We start from the raw sequence: 21403 nt of genomic DNA on the forward strand, positions 1-21403 counted from the left end.
GAATGTGGTGCTCTTCTGCAAGAGTTGACAGATCTGAGCACTTTCTTGAAATCCAAGGCCCGGATACAGTGGAGAAATTTTTGTTGTTAGTCATTCTCCAGGCATTCGTTGTACTATTGGTCTGAATCCCACAGTATCAACAGGCTCATGAGTCACTCATAAAGAAATACTGGGTTTTGAACATATGGTGAGAGTGTTCAACAGATTTTGTAGACCGTCCTTTAAAGAGAAAGCAATAGCAAAAGCACAAGGACCAAGCCAGAGAGAGTTCCATGACAATGCAGTGTCAATATGGGAGCCAAGTTATCCCAGCAAACATATTAACCGAACTTCAGGGAATTTCAAGATTTAAAAGGACCTGGAGCAGTTTAGTTCCTCATGAGTAAGCCTATTATTCTGTACTGTATATGCTTAGGGTTTTTTGGAGTGCTTTATGTTGGTGGTTTAATTCAGATCCAAACTATTTTCTGGTGTATTACAGGTGTATAAAAGGTTTGAAGTCATGCTGCTTGGCATATTTTTCCTTGTAGGATGAAAATGCTCATAGACCTGGAGACCAGACATTTGGTACTGGAGCTCTGAGACTTCTTTTTCTGCACAGACAGATGGGAACCCTCATGTTGGAACCCAGGGTTCTGAGAATTCCAGCCTGTCAGTGCTGAGAGGCAGTGATCCTCAGAAGTACACTGTATTTGATCCAAAACCCTGGGAAAGGCTCCCTAAATTGTGTTATAACACTGAGGTTGTTGCTGTGTAATTAAAACTTGTATCACTGGGTGGAATATGTAGAGATGTAGAAAAATAGGTTTAGGGGATATAGGTAATAATAGGTTACAATATGGAGGAATTTGGATGTGGATCTTCTTCTTCTTCTGTTCTCTTTTCTCCTTCTTCTTCACAAATCTAGGATTTCTGCCATTGGGTTAAAAGTCCTGCACTGCAGGACATGAAAAGTTAGTAATTGGGTTGTAAGTAAAAACATTTCATATTGGTATTTCAAAATTGGTTAATTTAGACTTTAAAAAGCCTTGGAAGTTAGAACTCATGGCCATTTTCCACCTTGTCACCTAAGAGGCACATCCCGTGCAGCTGTATTATAGATAAGCTATAATAAACAGCTTAGTCCAAACAAGAATTCTCAGTCTTCTGCATTTTAATTCAAACTCTGAATAAAAGAACTCACAGAACAGCAAAAAGAGAAAACCAAAAAATGGGAAAATTAATACCCTCCTTACCCAATAGTTTGGTGTGGTCCTCAGGCTGTGCTTCTTTAGATTGGTAACTTGTCCAGGAAATTCGAGCATCATTGTCCTGAGATGAGAAACACTTAAAATGGAGAATATTTTACCTTGCTTAGTACAGTGTCCAAAATAATTTATGTTATTACAGATTACCTCACTGAAGTTGAATTAATATATGCAAAACTGGACTTGAAGTGTAGTCAGAGTCTAAATTTCACAGAGTCTAAATAGCACTTTTCTAGCCTGAGGGAAAATTATTTTCTTGAAGAGGTTTGTAGACAGGTCGAGCAATGCCTTAGATTTGTAGATCAGTCAAATATACTGAAGATGACTAGGTTTGAAGTTTCTTTGATGTTTCTTTGTAAGGTTTCTCACAACACTTGCTGACTTAATTCTCCAGGGGTATTTTCTGTCCACTTCAGCCGAGTTCTTGACAAAGGATGTATTGAGTCCAGCACTGAGGTTTGTCCAACCATCTGCTGGAGGTGAAGCCTTTCACCTGTTTTTAGCTTCGTCTGCAATGAAAAGCATAGGCACGTCAGATGGGTTTTCTCCTAAATTCCAAAGCAACTATTAAAATGTCAGTCTTCACCCTTGTCAGATATAAAGAAGGGTAGTGAAAAGTTAAAAGTGTTACTGAATTACTGTAGCCTCTCAAATGGGAAGTTCAATCTGCCGAATGCCATAAGGTTATACCTTTTCACAATCAATTCTTTGGAGACGTTATTAAGTACAGAGTTAACAGTCTTGTAGGCATTATGTTTGGAAAGAAGTACATTACCAGGCTAAACATTAACCTGTCCATCAAAGGAACTATTGCTGGGCAGAATCAGCTGTTATGCAAACTGCATACATTCATTTCAGTTTGACAGTGATGAGATGTTCACTCTGCAGTACCTTTTTCTTCCAGCCACTTTTTCAGCCTTCTTTAATGATCCCTTTTGAAGCCAGTTCTCCCCTCTTTGGAAAGATGTACAGTGTGTATTATCTGGTGCAGTGAGAATTTTATCTAGCTCTTTACACATAGGGGTTTGTTTGTTTGTTTTTTAATAATTGCATACAAAGGTAGTGATGGTGACTGAAACCTTTCCAGAAAAGAGGAAAAAATTATTTTCCCCTAATTCTTCACATTTTTTCCATATCTGTAGTGAAAGTAAAGTGTGGAAATAATTGATGTGTCCATGAAAGCAGTTTAAGTCATGTATCACAAAACTTCTATTTCCATTCCTCTGTCTGGCGCATCATAGTTTTAGAATAATTTGCAGTTCCTTGTCACATTAATGGCTGATTAAGCTAGTGTGTTTCTTCTCATGAGATGTGGCAATTTTACTAATTGTTTTAGTAAGACCATATCATCTTTTAACTTATACTCTCACAAATTTACTTGACGAAGTCTGCCACTGAACAGACTAATGTTGAATCTTTATTATGTCCGTATCATGTATGTGATGGTTCTGGTTTAAGTATTTTAACAGAAGTGTTAAAACGTATTTGAATTTGTTGATAATAGAATTCGGTATTTTTTTCCCCATATTTTGCATGTGTCCACTTTCCAGCATCACTTAAACAATTTCTCATTTCATGAGGGCCAGACTGATCAGGAAGAGTGATGGTCTCTGTTAGTCCTTGTGGAACTCATTCTTTGTTTCTACCAAATAATGTGATACAAGAGGAGATACTATCTTCTGGGAGAGGTGCTTTTCAGCAGTTCCTCAGCCAGGACTTTAGACTATGGGCACAGATAGAAAGATGGGAGGTTCCCTCTGAACATCAGGAAACACTTTTTCAGTGTGAAGGTGACCATGCACTGGCACAGAGTGCCCAGGGAGGTGGTGCAGAAGAAATACTCCAAAGCAATTTGGGGTCCTGGGCCTACATAGCTGTAGGTGTCTCTACTTGAGTGGAAAGGGTTGGACCAGAAGAGAGGTCCCTTCCAAACCTCAACCCTTCTGTGACCCTAAGGTCTCTCAGTAGGCCACAGAAACAACTGGTATGCATCACTTTTCAGACTCTGCACAGGAAGATGTGTACAAAGTGAGACATAGTTAATTTTATTATCTGCATTGTGTCACTCTTATCAGTAGCACTGCAGTTTAACATAACCTTTTATCAGCTGTGATTATATATTTTTCAAGGCACTCTTTGCACTCTGCCTGCCGTTACTTAGTTTGGGTTTTTTTCTCCCTTTTGTTCAGGTAAATATCAGCTGTCTCCAACAGTGAACATGCCCCAGGATGACACTGTCATTATTGAAGATGACAGGATGTCGGTCCTTCCTCCTCATCTCTCTGACCAGTCATCATCCAGTTCCCATGATGATGTTGGGTTTGGCACTGTTGATACTGGTGGATGGGCTAAAGCTGCAATTAATGAGTCAACAGACTGGTAAGAGCATGGTTTGGTGGAAGGGAAAAAGAGAGAGCTGTAGTTGCATCTTTTCCTTTAGTTAGTTTTTTGGCTACTGCTAATATTAATTCTTTTTTGTCACATTTGGATTTTACTATTTTCAGACTGGTAATTGTCCCTGTTTCAGGGAGGAAGTCTGTACAAATACTTCTGGTTGCAGTTTTGTGCATATTTGTGGAAATATTTAAGGTATATTTGTGGAAATATTACTTAGACAATATATAGATATGTTATTTTGATGATTTAATTTTAATTGCCAACTGACCTAGCTTTTGCAAAAAAAATTTTGCTAAATTTAAACACTTGAATTTATGAAAGATGAAAGACTGCTTGGAAATTGTAATCTATAAACCTCACTGTAAATATTTCAAAGTCTATAAAACAAAGATTTTATTTTTATATTCCATCGTACATCTAGGAGCATCTCAATACTTCTGTACACGTCCTTACTTTTCCGAATAATGTACAGATCTTTTAAATCTACTTAGAGGTCAAAGCAGCTCTTTGTTTTCCCTCAGTGTTAAGGCTTGTGCAAAAAGAACTAGTTAAGATTTTTTCATGTGTGTGAAGAAATACTGTTCATATTGTCAGATGATTTGCAAAGACAATGTACTGTAATAGCTCTCCATTTAAATATATGGAAAGTAACAGTTCCACATTTAAAACTATGGAAAGTAACTTTATATGTTTAATCCATAGTAAAAATAATTTTTGTGAGTCTTAGGTTGACTCTCTGATCACTTTAACACATTTTAACATAAGAGTCTTAATGAGAAATGCATTGAGCTCCATTATTGACTTGCTTAAGTTCCTGGCAAAGAAATACTGTTTATTGCTTAGTTAGTACAATTAATACAGATCTAAGATTTCATTTACAAGTCCTGTAATTATCTATAGTAATAGCAAAATAAAAGCCCACCTCTGTACGCTGCCACTTCTTGAAGCTAGATAATTACCACAAATGGTGTGAAGTACATGAATTTTCTTATTTTTCTTGTCTCTTGAGCCTGTTATGAATGTATCAGCAATATCTTAATAAAACAGCAATAGCACCTGCCAGCTGATATGCACCTGTCAGCTTCTTTGCTTTAAACTAGTTTATTCATCTTATATCCAGGAACTGAGTTCTGTATTTTAAGCACTGTTTTAATGATTGTATAAAAACGTAATTTTTTCATCCTCCTTTACTTTTTTTTTGATGTTACAGTTCTTCTTAGGGACAAGTCATACCTGTAATCTGGGCCTGTGAAAAGTCCATTTGTCTTCTGTAAAAGCTTTTAGAGATGAGAATCTGAGACATTTAAATAGAATAGTCCTCAGGCCTGCACATAATAGCTTATTTCTGAGGGAGTATTTTTAGCTGAATATGAGCAAAATCCTATAAAAGAAAGTAAAAGTCCATTTGAAATCTGCAGATGCTTTTGCAGTGACTTCTGCAGTGTGTCTTGCTATTCATACACTTTGTAAATGAAGTAACAGTAACAAAAATAGGGATTAGATATTGTGGAACTGATCACACTCAAAAAACTTGTAAATGTTTGTGTGAGACACTGTAAAGGTCTTCAGATACAATGGCACTTAAAAGAGTTAGATCAGTGTCGTGCTTTACTATCTAATGTATTCTATTGGTAAAAAGAAGTAAATAGCAGTAGAATTAGATTGTTGCATTAATTTCCTGTTGCTAATGGATGAAGGAAGACTTGTAAAACGAAGGTGCGTTGTATGATTTTGCTAGAAGGCACAAAGGGTAAAACTAAGAATATAGATGAAGGGTTATCCAAACAAGAATGGCAGCTGTTCTGAATCACAGAAGAAAATGTAAGCTTTTTCAGCCTCACAATATCTCCCTAATCCTTGATGAAAATGTTATGAAAACAACGGGGCAATAAGACAGGATTAATAAATGGAATTTTAATAACATTGAGGGTCATAAGACGGTTACATTCTTTTAAGGATCAGCTGTCATTCCAGAAATCTTATTTGTTAAGTATTCTAGAATATAGTAAATTGCATTTGGCATTGCTTAATGACTTGCACTAAATTCACCTTCTGTCTTTTATTGATGTAGCTGAAAAATATTAAAATGAGGCATTTTTAGGGGCATTAGTTCCTCCTCTGTGATCATTGGCTTTTGCAGTTGTGGCTCTTCACAGGGACTTTTGAATACTCATAGACAATGTACATGCATTCAGACTCCTGTGATCCACTCCTCCCTTAATTACTAAAACATGCTTATGGGTCATTAATAATAGAAGTAAAACAGGACATGAAAATTGAGAACTCGACATAAGGCTCATATAAAGGTGCTAAGTAGCACCTTTAGTGTGTAGGATACTATGCAAACATGGAATAACAGTTCCCTTAATAGGAACTGTTCCCTTAATAGGAATGTGTGGAAGGGAGGTGTGACAAGGGCAGAGCAGGGATGCAGAAAGAAAGTCTTTGAAAGGGTGTCAGTGGAAACACTGGGTTCCAACCTTCCAAATTCCCTGTTGCTAATGCCATGTCCAGACCCGACTGCTCTCTCTGGGACCTGTGGTGTCCTTTTCAAGTTATATTTGATATTGGAGTTTTAGTCTGCTCTTAAGACTTCAAGTTCAATATATAAGTGTGTGCTATGTTTACATGGAAATGATATTCTGCTCTACTAAAAGTTTTATGTAGGTAGATCAAAGCAAGCTCATATGAAAAAAGAAGCATACAGCCAAAACAAATAATTTTATAAGTTCACCTTTTTTGAAGAAAGTGTCACAGGATACATTTTGTTCGGCAAGATGAAGCCAATCATTTTAACAAACATGAGCCTGTGCTAACAGATGTTGCTGGAAAAAAAATTCTCACTTAGTAAAACTACATTTTTCTGGCCTTCAGAGACAGGGCTGACTAGCAGGGAGCCAAAAACTTCTGTGTGGCCTTGGGAAAGTCAGTTATGATCTGATTATGAAAGGTGTTGAAACCCTGTAAGTTCAGTTTGAGTCACTTTGGAGGACGTTTTCAGATTTAGGTGGTTCTTATTCATCTACTGCAGTGTTGCACTGCTATAAATGCTAGAAGTGTATATTGGCCTTGTATGTTTTATCTTTCTATCATGTGGACATAATTTTTTCACTGTTTTGTGGGAGCGAATGTTAGGACTAAACAGTTATTTTTGAGTTTGGTCTCTGATTCATCAGAGCTTTTAAGCATATGCTTCAGAACATTGCTAAATTGCACAGGCATCTCTGAAATAGTTGCAGTAATTAAATGTAAAACATTTTGAGCCTGAGCCAGAAATATTAAAGTCAAAAGGCACTTGACATTGGCTTTATTCACATAAGCTCTGATCCTGCTCACACTGAAGTATTATATGCTTGTCACAAGCACATATCTTATTATTTGTAAATCTGCCATTACTAGACTGAATTTCTTCTTGGCTGCCTGGTAATGAGGATAGTGATTTTCGTCCTTTATAGTACTTCATACCTTTGGACACTTTGCCTTACCTCTTTTCACTGTTTTACCTAATACCCAGGTGTTTCGTGATCAAAGGTACTCCTGTAAATTATAGTACATGGCATACATAAACACATGAATGTTACAGAATTTAAAAATATAAGTTGTTTGTTGCAGAAATTCGCTATTTGCCTTTTTCTCACTGGGAATTCGCTATTTGCCTTTTTCTCACCCCTTACAGTAAAAATAATTCTTTTGAAACATGGTACTAAACAGTAAGATGTATGAACACAGTATTTTGAATGGCATTTAGAGATCTATTTAGAGATCTCAGTGATGAAGTATTTAGCTTTTTTTATCTTGAAGTACAGCAACAATTAAAGAGGGGATTTTGAGGGATAGTTTTCCTATAGGATAGATAACAATGGTGGAAAACACTGATTTTTTCAGTACTTTTTGCTTTTGATTTCTTTTTGTGCCAGCTGAACTAGAGATCTACATACTATCCCCTTTTCTAGGAGCTGGAAGATCTTTTTGTGAATTTCCTTTCATACTGTTTATTAGCAGTAAGCAATCTTGCCTTTTTTTAAAAAAGTTTTTAGCTTGCACCAAATTTTGCCTGCATTCTTGCACTCATGATTCTGCCAGTGTTTGAGCATCATTAATAAATTATCTTCAGCATGTTTCTGAGGCAGCTCACTAAAAACCTGACTCACTCAGCTGGGGTCACTTTGGAAAACTAAAGTGAAGAAACAAAAACCCAGTACAGTTCCCCCCATTTCTGAATCAGTGGTGAATCCATTGTGGCAAATACTTGTTCTGTGGGGAAGCAATGAGTAAAAATATGGTTGTTTGTCATAGCCAGGTTAAAAGCAAGAGAAGCTGTGAAAAATCTACAAGAAATTTCACATATGGAGAGAAATTTTAATGCAAAGTTTTTAAATGAAGAAGTTTGAAAGTCTGTGGGCTTCAGGCAAGGACAGTTTCTACTTATGCTTTACTAAAAATATTTTCTGATAGAAAAAAACAGATAACTTTTTATCAATAGAATAAATTTGTTTCTCAGGAAGAAAAAAGAACTGTTTTATTCTCCCTCAAATTATTCCTGTGTTGGATTTTATGTTCTGATAGAATATGTATAGTGCACCACATATGTATATCTTTCATTAAAGCTATAAGTGAAATTCTTGATACCTTTTAACTAGAATTGGTTAATGCAGTAAAACAAATCCATTGTGTGTGTAACTGAATACTTGCAGTGGTGTATTTAAAACTGTGCACTTTATCGTTGGTAGAAGTCACGTGCTAAATAAATGATTTTCTCTGAAGAGTGAAAGGTTGCGTGATCTTGATAAATGTTCGCATGATTTTTTTCCCTTCCTACAGCACTCTTAGTCCAGATGTTGATCCAGTGCTTGCCTTCCAGCGAGAGGGTTTTGGACGCCAGAGCATGTCAGAAAAGCGTACAAAGCAATTTTCAGATGCCAGTCAGTTGGAGTTTGTTAAAACACGAAAATCCAAAAGCATGGATCTAGGTAGTGAGTGATGTTTTTTCAATTGTTTTTTATTTGAACCTGATTTTCATGTTGTAAGTATATAGATTTTGTAATTCCAAACACATTGTGTATATGCAGTACTACTGCACGTAATGTCTACTTGTGGGTAGTAAAGTACTAACTTGAATGGCCAAGTGGCCTGGATGTTGTTTGTTATTTGTAAATGTCCATACATTCAAATATCATAGCCCTCTGAATATATGGTTTTACCTAAATATAGTAAACAGTATTTATTAAAATGGAGGTGAAAAATGCCAATCCATATAGAAGAACTGTGTAAAACTGTACCACGCTGTGGTTCTGGGTAGCCGGGTTTATTTTCAGTCCATGATTATAATGCAGTTAGCCTTAAAGGTCTTCGTAGTCTCTCATTTTGTAGATGAATTCAGAATTAGAAAATGGGACTAGTCTGACATCTGTTTGAGACCCAAGTTTTAATATTTATATCAGAAGCCGTATAAAGTAGCAGCGGCTAAGACAGGCAATCAACTATGATCATTCTAACTCATAAACCAATTGAGACTAAGTAATTGCTAACAAGCCTGTCAATTTTTCTGCCATTGAATTTAGATTCTGAAGTGCACTCTAGTAACCTCAAACAGTGAGTTTTGATGGTTTAAACACACAGAATTCCCTACTCAGAATAATAAAATATAGTGCAATTCAATTCCCTCCTTTACAATAGTTGTGAATGTCTTGCCTACAATCCCTAATTCACAAACTTCCTCAGGGTACAGTCAGGTTGGAGGTATTGACTTGCCTTGACTAGTTGCCGTGTGCTAACGTGTCAATAACATATTGTACCTGCCTGTGATGTGAACATGACTGACACTGCATGAAGGTTACTAGTTTGCTGCCATTTCTACCCAGAATGTTTGCTTATTCTTGCAGTTTATTTGCATGAAGTAGGACATTTCTAAGGTCCCCTAACTTGAAAAGAAAATACGCAAACCAGAAGGAATGTTGAGTGCATGTGGGGCATGGGCACTAACTGGGCTAACCGTTATGCATTTACCTTTTAACAGTAGCTGACGAGACTAAGCTCAGTACAATGGATGACCAGAAAACAGGTAAGAATTGACAGTAAGGCTGTTGCTATAGAAACCTTGGTCAAAGCAGCTTACCACAATTACAGAACTGCCAGTCAAATTGCATGAAAACATGAATATTCCAGTACTTGCATGGCTGCTTTCTATTGTGAATAATCAAGTTACACAGAAAAATAAAATCTTCTATAGAGTTAGGTATCTGGGGTGGTATATTCAGCCAGGTCATGCATGTGATTGTAGGCACACACCTGTTTCTACACTTTAAACTCATAAATATTCAGAGTTGTTTGGGGTTTTTTTGTCCTTTCAAAAAAAATCTTGGAAAATCTCCTCCTAGCTTCAAACTGTAGTGCACAGAGAGGTGATTTAGAAGAGTCGAGTGTTTGGCTATTACAGTGCTAACATGGTGCTTGAAAATAATTATTTTAATTAGAAAACCGCTGCCTTTGCCTTAGGTGGTCATCAGATACATGTTGCGCATTGAGTTGAAGATTATTTGTGCAAGTTGATTTGCCTTTGGAGCTGAAACGTGAGCATTGTAACAGAACAAAAGAATATGTAAATAGAATCTTTTCCACATACCATTCATTGTAATGTTTCACAAAATGATAATGAGAAATAGCTTTCAAGGCATATTTTTTTATTAGTAATTAAAATAATGCACCGACTGCAATTATGAACCTTTATGATTTATTAATAAAAGTTAGCTTTTGACCTATGGAATGCTATTTTAATTAGGCTAGATCCAGAGGACACCATAACATTACTTAGCTCTAATTAGGAACAATTCACCTTTTTAACCTGAAAATATTATTTATTTTAGCATGATTTGAGGAGTAGTGCATTCCATACAGAATTTACATTTACTGATTCACTACTGCATCTCTTTTTAACTGGACTTTATAGTATGAGTAGGAATACTGAAAAGCTGTAAGTAATCAAGTGATAAAATTATAATTTTTATTTGAACAGATAAGTCTTCTAGATTTTAAAATGTTGCAGTATATGGCTACAGACTTGCAGCTTTGCAAATTAAGACTGAGTAAACAAAATCAAAATGTATGAATGTTTTGAAGGATTAAAGCCATCGGAGTGTGAATGTATGAATGTATGAATTGTGTTAATGGTTGTGGTAATAATTGGTGCTTAGGAACTGCCTTCACTCCTGAGCATTATTCACATAAAAACAAGTTAAAGACCAAACTCAAAATGATTGTAAATTACTTTTCATTTTCTTATTAACCTGCCTAGTTGAATGAGATGTGATTAGAATGGTGTAAAACCTTTGTGTTCTAAGGTTTAGGTTTTAAAAGTGCTTAGGTTTTAAAAGTGCATAGTGGTTTTGGTGGTATCAGTAGAGGGTGGTATGAATTGAGTACGGTTTTTCTCTATGTGTAACACCTGGATTAAATTCCAAAAAAAAGAGACAAATTGGACAACTTGGGTGAAAGAGCATGACCGTCCCATCTGGCCTAGGCAGTTACATATTTTGTGCACAGCAAATGTGCTGGAAAATTTTTTCAATGGCTGGAAAAAAGGAAAACACTTTTTGCTGTACTTTTATTTTATTTACCTTGCGTGCTTTTAACCAGGTTTTGTATATAAGCACTGGATATCTCCCATTACTGAAGATGGATGTGACTGTTAAACAAACCACTTACTGTAGTTTGGCTTAAAAATTGTCTGGTTCTAAGAAAAAAAAAGCTTCAAATGTGTGGTGAACTATGCTTTAATGAACTCTAGAAGCCAGAAAACTTCAACATATATTTACTTTAGAAAAGATAAAAACAAACTCTGTTACTGTCACAGTTGGATTTAATAGTATTGGCTGAAAAGGAGAGCACAGAACTCTCCAGACCTAGTTACAGTAATGGTTTTTAAATTATTTTTCTTTCTATAGTTCACTTGAAGTACCTAATCCTTACACTGTTTACAGTTCATCCTAGAGGTTAGAAGTATATTCAGTAGCAATTGAGCATGGCTCATTTATAGAGTCTCAGGCATACTATAGCTCTAGGTGGTTATTTTTCCATGTGCATGTCATGAAAATGAAAAAGAAAAAAATCAAATAACCTTTATTTAAATTATTTATTGATTTATTTTTACACAATGCTCTTTAATTAAACTTTTATTAAATGGAATGAAAATGAAACTGGTTTTGATGCACTTTCTTGCTTTATTCCTCCCCTGCCTTACCCAGATGATGTGTTAATCTCTTAGTGTCTGAACTGAACTAGAAATGGAAAAATATATCAAATGTAATGGAGCAGATGTTACTAAGTAAATAGACTCACTGATAATGTCCTTCAAGAAAGTGTTTAAAAAGTAGACTTTATGCCTTTGCAAAACTGGTTTAATGAAATCCAGGGAAGTTTTTGGCATCAGTTGCAGGTAGCATTTGACTTGACAGCTCATAAAATAATGTTTCAGAAAGAAAAAAAAATTGTCATTTTAAATGATTTAAAAGAATGTGCTTATGAAAAACTTGCTTTATAAACTAAGATTAGTCACTGGATGAAGCATCATAGATCCTTTGACACCATGTGCTTTTGCCTTTGCAAATTGCCCAAGTGGATTTTTGTCACTGTATAAATAATTCACATAGAGTGAGGTAAGTGGAGGCACAATGAGTTGTTAAACAGTGTCAGCACAAGGGAGGAACAAAGGACATGGGATAGGGAGCAGCACACAGGCTTCAAGTGATGTCCATGTATTCAATGTCTCGTTGGATCCTCTGTGCTGTGAGGTTATGTGTCTGTGCGTGGGAGAGCTGCTGCGTGCTGCCCATGCGCTCATGCACGAGCAGGAGGTGGCTGCATGGCTGGGTGGGCAAGGCTTGGCCCTTGTCCCCGAGGGCTGGCCAGCTGGGCACACAGGGAGTGGAGGTGCATGTGTGGTGGGCAGGGGCTGTGCCTGGCTTGTCACAAAGCCCTTGGGAGATGGATGGCGTGCTGAGCATGTGAGGAGGATGGTGGCGGTCACGGCAGGAGGACTTCTGGGGTACAGAGGGATGAATCTACCTCAAAGGATATTTGTTAAGAAAATCATTGGAAAGGGAGATTTTGATAAACTTCAAATTTTAAAAATGATAGAAGAATCCCTTTCATCCTTAGTCATATAAATATGCTTTAGGTAGATGTGTCTTTTCCTCTCCTTTTTTTTTCTACTTTAAATTCTGGTGTCAAAATAGAAGTAGAACTCATTCTGAGGAGATAACGCTTCTGATGATTACCACCAGTGCTGTAAAGGCTGGAAGAAAATGCTGACATTTTTGTATTTAGAAAACAGCGTTTTGATGTGAGTCATAAATTTTAAACAGAATCCATTTTAAAGAAAGTTTGCTGTTTTTTACCAGGCTATAAGTAAACAACTCACTTTCTGGCTGGTGAATTCTATTAATAAATTCTTAACACACTCAGTTTACAGGGACACCTAACTGTATATTTTGAGAATAGTAGACTTGCTATGAAGTAGCCATAGAAGATAGTGAAGGTATTAAAATATGCATAGCTTTATGATCACACTGCTTAAATTGCTTGTGAAAGGAGATTGCCCCATTTCAGATTCTGCAACCTGTTCACATTTGTGTTCATGGCCACCCAAGTTCAATAAATATTCTTATCAGTTCTGTAATCCATTATTAGTTTTACAATACTCAACATTAGGTCATATCCCAGATGGGATATCCTTTGGGAAAACACAACTTACATAAATACAGTTCTCACAAAGGTCTGTATTGGGTGTCAGGAAATGGAACTTTTTTTAATGTTCTTTATGAACACAAATGGGCACATAAATGCCGTCTTTATAATTACTGTTTACAGAAAGAGCCATTCATTGCAAAATTATGAAAAGATATATGAGCATTTCATTTGGAAGGTTGCAAAGCAGAATGTGGAATAAGGAAGTTTACAGTAAGTTGCCATGTAAGAGGACACCCGTTCCTTTTGTATATGAAATTGGAGCTGTCAAACAGCTGGTTTATATATGATTGTCCCATTTCCTCTTTTTTTCCTCCAAAATGTTGCATTCATTTTTTTTCTGTTTCATAGACAATTAAAAAAAAATACAATCTTGAAAAGTAAAAAGCAAAATGAAGTCTTATTTCTTTTGTACTGCAGGCATTAGTGGAGGAATAGCAGATTTTAACATGGACTAGAAAGTGGACAGTTTTAAAGGGCACTGTCTTCATTGGAGTGATTTTACTTGGCAGAGAGAATGTCATGTAAAACCTTCGCTTTAGACTTCGGCCCATGTTCAGAAGTTTGGTGATTCCAGACTGCAGCTTGTTTGCACAGCTGGGAAGCCACCAACCCTCCCTGGTCCCAGCTGGCCCTGTGCTCTGCCCCCACCATGCTCATGAGCCTCAGCCCTCCAACAAGTACACGCTGTGTGTGAGAGGGTGGCTTCTTCTAGGAGGAGGGAGTTCACGAAGATAAAATTTCTCATTTGTAGAGGTGCATTAATTTCTGACCAAGGGTCCAAGCAACAGGACTGTGGACTGCTGGGGGAACCAAACTGTAGGAGTTGTGTAGATTTGGTTTGTTTCTGTTCACAAATTAGTCTTATCAGTAGGGCAGCTGAAGGGGAATGCTTTGATAGCTGCTGTTTGAATTTATTTGATCTGAAGGATTTCAGTTTAATGTAATTGCTCAGACTTTCAATAGCTGAATAGAAAGTGAAAGCATTCACTGCATTGCTCCATCTCATACCAAGGTAACAAATGACATGGAGAAAACTTGCCATGCTGCTATTCAGCATCTCTTCTGTGGGACACACAACGCCCTTTCCTCCCCAACTCATACTAAATAGTTTTAGTAGTGCAGTAGTAGCAGATTTCCCCAATTTAAGGTAACTTTACATACCTCACATAAAGAGCAGTGACAGATGCTGTCTCTCCTCTCTAACCTAATATCTACCAGAATAGGGATTATCTTCAGAACTTCATATTATTCTGAGATAAACACTTAAAAGAGGTAATTTTCCTTTATTACACCTTTATTCACACCTGTGCTTACTAATGCACTGTTCTTAGGTTTGGTATTCCTGGGGATTCAGGCCTTGGCTCTAGCTCTCAGTGGTAGCTGGCTGTGAAATTTATTTGTCAGATAAGGATACTGATGTAAAGTGGGTAACGGCCCACCACCTGGGACTGCTGTGGTGCCACAAAAATTCTGTTTTGTGTTCGCTTTGGGTAGAGAAAAAGTGAGAATTTCATATTATAGGTGAGGGCTCTAGTCTCATAATTTCAGGAAATGTAGCCGTGATGATATTGTCCCACCTCATCTTCCTTTCCAGTCCCATGGAAAATCTAGCTAAGACTGTACTTGCACTTTTGAATAAGATCACTTCAAATAAATGTAGTGATTTTTTTTCCCCCTGAAAGATTCTTCCCAGTTTTAACTTTAGTATGAGACCTAATTGTGCAATTGTGAGGTGACTTGCAATGTGAATGTGTATCTAAGATCAAAGGCTCTACATTTAGTCCACAAACCTGTGAAGGAAAGTCCAGTTGGAGAAAGGCTTTTGCGAAACACTGCCTGGGGCTTCCTTGGCACACCTCTGGACATGCTGCAGTGACAAGAGCTGCCCTCAGCCCCAGCTGTAGTAGTGCCCAAACAGTCACTCCTCATGACTGCCAGGAGTGTGTTTATTTTCCAACTGGGTAACTGGTATTGCCCATTTTATTGGGTCCTTTGCACGGATTATTGTTAAGCAATTTCACAAAATCTGAGCAAGTCAGCTGATACTTCTCAGAAGCATTTAATTATGAAATTGTTAGCAATTTGATGCAAGTCTTTAAAACTCAAACAAACAGCATGTTCCTTGAAGCCAGCGGTCAGACTACTTTGCAAGACTGTTACTCTAAACACAGTAGGACTCATGCCTGTAATCTGCTCTCTGTTCATCGTTGCTAGTACAGACGAAATTTTCTGCTCAAACCAATAATAGTTAATAGTTTTGTTAGATGCCATTAGATGTGGATCTGTGCTGGTTTTATGAGCTAAGTTTTTAAAGCCCCATGATTTCTTTATCATTTAAATAGTGTAAAATAATAGTAATGGATGTTGGTCTCTCTTCACTGATTTGAAAAGCCAGACATTGCTAACATTGTCGGTTTCGTTGACTGTGACTTGACATACTCATTTGCTTCTGAGACCAACAAATCTGTGGAGAATTCCCTACAGATTATTGAGAGATGATGTGAATAATGTTAAGTGTGTCCCCAAAGACTTTCAGGATGGATATGCATAATCAAGCATGCTGTTCTCAATACTAATTCTAATTACTTTTTTCCCCCCCTTAAATCACTAAGGTTCCCCAACCAGAGATGTGGGGCCTTCATTAGGTCTGAAGAAATCCAGCTCGTTGGAAAGCCTGCAGACAGCCGTTGCTGAGGTGACTCTGAATGGTGACATTCCTTTCCACCGCCCGCGCCCACGAATTATCCGAGGACGAGGCTGCAACGAAAGCTTCAGAGCTGCCATAGACAAATCATATGATAAACCTGTAGCAGATGATGATGATGAAGGCATGGAAACTTGTAAGTAAACTATTGTTTTACATAATGAATGTTAATAGCATAGGTTAATTCTATTAGAAAGTGATTAAAGTAGTAGAACGTAATTTTAGAATTTTAAAAGAATAGAACTAACTTATTCAATATTTTTTAGGCTTTTTCACTTCATTTGCTTTAACAGATTGCCACACTCTGCAGCTTTTTTCCTTTCTAAAATAAGAGAATAAGATTATTGGGAATGTGTTTACTTAAATTACTGTGAAAATTTTCTGTAAGATGGCTAATTAATGTACTAATGTAAACTAGAGAAAAAAATTTAGGCAGAAAGACAAACCCACTAAATTTATGTTACAAAAATATATGCATCTAACTTTGAAAAAATACATTTGTAATGTTGGGGGGACAAAAAGAAATCACTATCCTTTAATTAGAGTGAGTGAGGCTGGCAGATCTAATAAAATGTAAAGTTAATGATCAGCTATTACCCACCCTAATGGGCATTCATTTACATTTTCAGTTCTTTAACCCGAAGTATGACCCAACATGTGGAGAATGTCATTAACATAAAAGAATCACTTCAAAGCTAACCTTATCATTATTGAACTATGTAAGAATGGGCTGGTAAAATGACAACTCATATTGAATGAAAATAGTATGAATGGTAAATTACCTCAATCAGGGGTTGTATTAAAATCATTGAATTTTTAACCTTCATGTTGTACTACTTTCAACTTGTCACACACCAGCAGAATTTTTTTTTAATCAACCTGCAGCTAGTTAGAAGTTTATGAATGAAGATGATGGGAAGGTTGAAGTAGTAAAGTATTTAGCCTGAATGCATAATGAAGGCTTGAAAAGGAATTTTTCACTCTCTTCTCTTCTTAAAGTTTTTTAGTTTCAGAAATTCTGTTTCATAAGCATCATTCCCTAATACTCTTTTATAAGTTACTTCTGTAGTCACTCTTTTATTTTTTTTTTAAAAAACTCCTGTCTTTTTTTTTTTTTTTTTTAAATTACCTGCCTCTTTCTAAAAGTGTTCTGAGGCTGAAAGGGAGGTCATTTTGCCATTCACTTTTCTGCTTTGTTTTTCCAGCATCTAACAATTTCACACAGCAGTGAGGCTAAATTCTGGTGTGGTGCTGCTGTCTGTCAATCTATTTCTGGCCAGTAGAAAAATAGGTATGAGAATATGTGTAATGATCCTGCTCATTCTTACCAACTGCAGGCCTGTGGTCTTTTTGGGACATAAGACCATGGTTTTATAGAAGGCCTTGTTTGGTGTGAGCCCACTGATAGTAATATCCTGTTTTGAGACTTCAGATATCCAAGGTTTATCCAGAAGTTACAGATGGTTTAACTTCAATTGATCAAAAATATAGCAAAACTGTTGTCATGAAGCACTTCCAAGGTGAGTATAGGTTTATGAGATTCTGATAAGGGGTTTTGAGCTTGTTGATGCAATGCATAGAGAGTAGCAAGGAAGTATTTGGAGCCCTTCGGAATCCTTCATGTTGGAGCAGTGGTGTTGTGGCTTAACCCCTGCAGCAGCCAAGCCCCAGGCAGCCACTTGCTCACTCCCCCGCCAGTGGGACTGGGGAAAGAATTGGAAGGGTAAAATTTTGCTGGAAAACTCATGGATTGAGATATAGGCAGCTTCATAGGGAAAGCAAGAGGCATACACACAAGCAAAGCAAAACAAAGAATTAATTCACTGCTACCCATGGGTGGGCAGGTGTTCAGCCATCCCCAGGAGAACTGGGCCCATCATGTGTAACTGTTACTTGGGAAGACAAACACCATCACTCCAAATGTCCCCCACTTCCTCCTTCCACCCCCAACTTAATATATTGAGCATGATGCCTGTGGTCTGGAATATCCCTTTGATCAGTTGGGATTACCTGTCCTGGCTGTGTCTCCTCCCAACCTCCCATACATCCTCAACTTCCTCACCACTGTGGCTGGTACAAAAAAAGGCAGAAAATCCCTTGTCTGTGTGTAAGCCTTGCTCAGCAATAACAAAAACCATTTCTATGTTGTCAACCCAGTGTTCAGCACAAATCCAAAACACAGCCCCATGCCAGCCACTGTGAAGAAAAATAACCCTACGCCAGCCAAAACCAGCACAAGCAGGAACCAGACAAAGCCTTCTGGCTGAAATCAGAATGTCATGGGGTGAGTCTTTGACCTCATCTCTGTTTGGATGAAGTTGTCTTGCACCAGTAAACCAAGATCCATCTCATGCCATGAGAGAACAAGAGCAAGGCTATTGTCAGATCCCACATGGTAAAGAAGGGCTGAACAAAGTGTGACCAAGCTATACGTGTAGAACTATGCATTCTGTTGAGTTGTGTTCTAATAGCTTCCACACATAGTGATGAAACATCTAACAAGTATTCCAGAAATTTGAAGTGCCAGGTTCACAGAAGCAGATGAGTAGCAAAGCAAATATAAGTTGATTGGACAGAATTCAGTCCTTGAGGACTTTTGCTTCTCATGGTGACTGTGGGAGCTTAAGAGCTGTCCCAGCCCTATGTTGCCTGTCTTGCTGAAAACCTGTCTGAATCTACATTAAAACTCAAAGCACTGCAGTCTGCTCCACTTTGTGTAAATTCTATATGGCCTTAGGTTCCAGAGAACTTACCAAATGGTGTCTTCAGCTGGACAAAGTTTGGGCACATATGAATATGTAGGAGTTTAACAATCTGGTCCTAACGTAACTAATGCCTCACTGCTGCCATAACGACATTGCCTAAGGTTTTAAAAATTGTATTTAATTATTCCATAATTGTTTGAAATTAGAATGTGGCTTTCTCTCATTATAAAACCCAGGCAAACATGCTGGTGGTCAGTTTGCTGATGCCCTTGAGGTTGGATCCATTTGTCTTCCTTGAAATTTTTTGCCTTTCTCCAAGTTTTTCAGTGCTAGAAGTGTTTGTCTTCCAGACAAATAATAGCACTGCAAAATATTGTATAGAGGAATTCCTAACATGTCATCATTCCATATACAAAAGCCATAAAAAATATAGGTAGCATATGTGATAAAGGGGCTGACTCTTCTAAATGTCCTTGGAACAACGTGCTATTAAATTACTAAATGTTGGATTAAACTCAGATGGCACTGACTGGTTCTGAGGTAACATTTTAAGTATTTGAGAAGATGTGTGTGAGTTTTAATGGCTGTAAAGAAGGAACATTTGTGGAAAGAGGTGTGGGTGTTCAGCTTTTACAGATAATTTTTCCTGGTTTATTTTTTCTTTTTATTTCTTTTTTTTTTTCTTTTTTCTTTTTTTTTTTTTTTGTTTTTTTTGTTTGTTTGTTTTGTGTTTTTGTTTTTGTTTTTTCATTAATACTCGAAATAGCTGACTAGAAGCAAAATGTTTATCTTTAGTGTCATGAAGAAGAACAAGGCATTTTGATTGGGAGAGATCGACAAAGCTTTCTAATCTTTTGCTGAATCTTAATTGCTGGAATCTAGGACTGTATTAAATATCACAATAAGAGGCCTAGAAGCTTAGTGGCAAAATAGTTTCACATTAAGTAGCTTTGATTCCTCATGTGCATCTTTTCCATTTTATAGGCTAATTAGGAGAATAGCTTCATAATACCTGTTTGTGTAGTTCTCCGTAGCACAGTGTGGTTCATGAAATGACACTAGTGTTCAGTTTAATTGATGTTTAAAGTATACTCCAATTTAATTTTTTGGCTTCAACATCCTGAATGGGGAGGCAGGAGGTTGCAGGAAAAAAAGGAAATAACAGCACCAAAACAAATACATCCTGTGTTTCGCAGTAACCTAATGTCATTACTGCAACATAACAAAAATTAGAAGTTTCATTTGTAGCCTGGGTTGGAATTTTAATTGAGCAGCATTTGCATTTGTTCTAAACACTAGTAATTATGTGTATGTTAATTGCAGGATGACTGTGCTGCATAAAAGTGAAACAAGCTTCTTCATGTTGGGTGCTTTTAAGAAAACTGGAAATCTATTGAGTCCAGTAGAGAGTTCAGTGTTGACTGCAGGAGAACAGGCATCCCAGTTCACAGGCCTCAGTCTAAGCTACTGAGTTAATTGCAAGCAAACTGTGTACGATAGACAATATTAATTGCAGCATAAATGAAGAAAGGAGACAACGTTCTTCATAGAATGTGCAAAATAAGTAATAAGTGAAAGCTTTGTGTCCTGGTTCTGGACTTTTGCAGTAGCCAGGAGGCGGCATGGCCAGGACCCAGAGGCTATTCCATACCACTTCACATCATTTTCCAGGGGTCCCTGCCAGGTCCTGTAGGGTGGTGGAGGTAGCGGTCGGGTGTTGTTGGGGGTGAGAACTTGCGTGCCAATCATTCTTTCCTTGTGTGCTCTTTTATTAGTAGTGTTGCTGTTACTGTTGGTTGTTGCAGTGAGCCATGATCAGCCAAATCAAGTGGACCAAAAGGTCCATTGGTTTGATGCTTTCACAGCCCAAAGGCCTCGGGCATTCAAAAGGCTGTGAAAAATATATAAATCCGTGCCTTACCATTGGCTGCAGCCCTCCCCTCCCCTCATTTCTCATATTGGGTTGTCTTTCCAGAGAGTTCTATGTTCCTCAGTAGTTAATTGGTCCTCGTTATTCCTCCTCGCCTACCCCTTCTCCCATTTGCTGTGATTCCTTCTCCCCGCCTTGGTAACACCCCCTGGCTGATGTTCCATTGGTTACCCTATGTTTTCCACGCCCATATTGTGGGGGTACAAGACCCCTGCAAGCCACATTTCTTCAGCTTTCTCTGTGGGTTTTTCTCTCCAATGAACCCCTTCCCCTCATGAAGAAGTCCCTCCGCTTCTTTCCTACCTCCTTCACACACCCGTGCCATCGGTGGGCAAGGCAAACCCCAGCGGGTGCTTCCCTGCCCTCCTGCGCCGCGATCGGTTTCCATCCTCCCCGTTTGGAGCAGGCAGAAGATTGCCCGGTGTGGGACAGCGTGCTAGTTGGATGGCACCACGGGAGTTGGTTTGCTTACCTCATTGCTGTTTCCAGTAAATTGTTCTCATCTCAACCCATGATCTTACCTTTTGTGCCTCCAGCTGTCCTCTCCATCCTGCTGCAGGGGGAAGGGGGAGGGAGGGGGAGTGATCGAGCAGCATGTGTTTTGGAGAGTCTCAGCAGGAGCACCAAATTGGGGAGTACCCTTCCTGAAGCACAGCATTGTTATGACAAGTTGTTC

The 21403-nt window shown here is 37.8% G+C and overlaps 1 protein-coding gene across 21 annotated transcripts in view; it reads left to right on the top strand.

Moving 5' to 3' along the window:
* PARD3 (par-3 family cell polarity regulator) overlaps window positions 1–21403 on the top strand; it is a 451552-nt gene that overhangs the window by 288722 nt on the left and 141427 nt on the right. For 15 of the 21 annotated variants that reach the window (XM_039570296.1, XM_039570300.1, XM_039570307.1 and 12 more), the window contains 4 exons: window positions 3437–3626; window positions 8466–8617; window positions 9661–9705; window positions 16001–16228. In XM_039570296.1, coding sequence (XP_039426230.1) covers window positions 3437–3626; window positions 8466–8617; window positions 9661–9705; window positions 16001–16228 — 615 coding nt within the window. The remainder of the gene's footprint in view (window positions 1–3436; window positions 3627–8465; window positions 8618–9660; window positions 9706–16000; window positions 16229–21403) is intronic. The other 6 variants (XM_039570210.1, XM_039570251.1, XM_039570279.1 and 3 more) reach the window with 3 other exon arrangements.

The sequence above is a fragment of the Corvus cornix genome, chromosome 2 (assembly GCF_000738735.6).
Source record: "Corvus cornix cornix isolate S_Up_H32 chromosome 2, ASM73873v5, whole genome shotgun sequence".
NCBI lineage: Eukaryota > Metazoa > Chordata > Aves > Passeriformes > Corvidae > Corvus > Corvus cornix.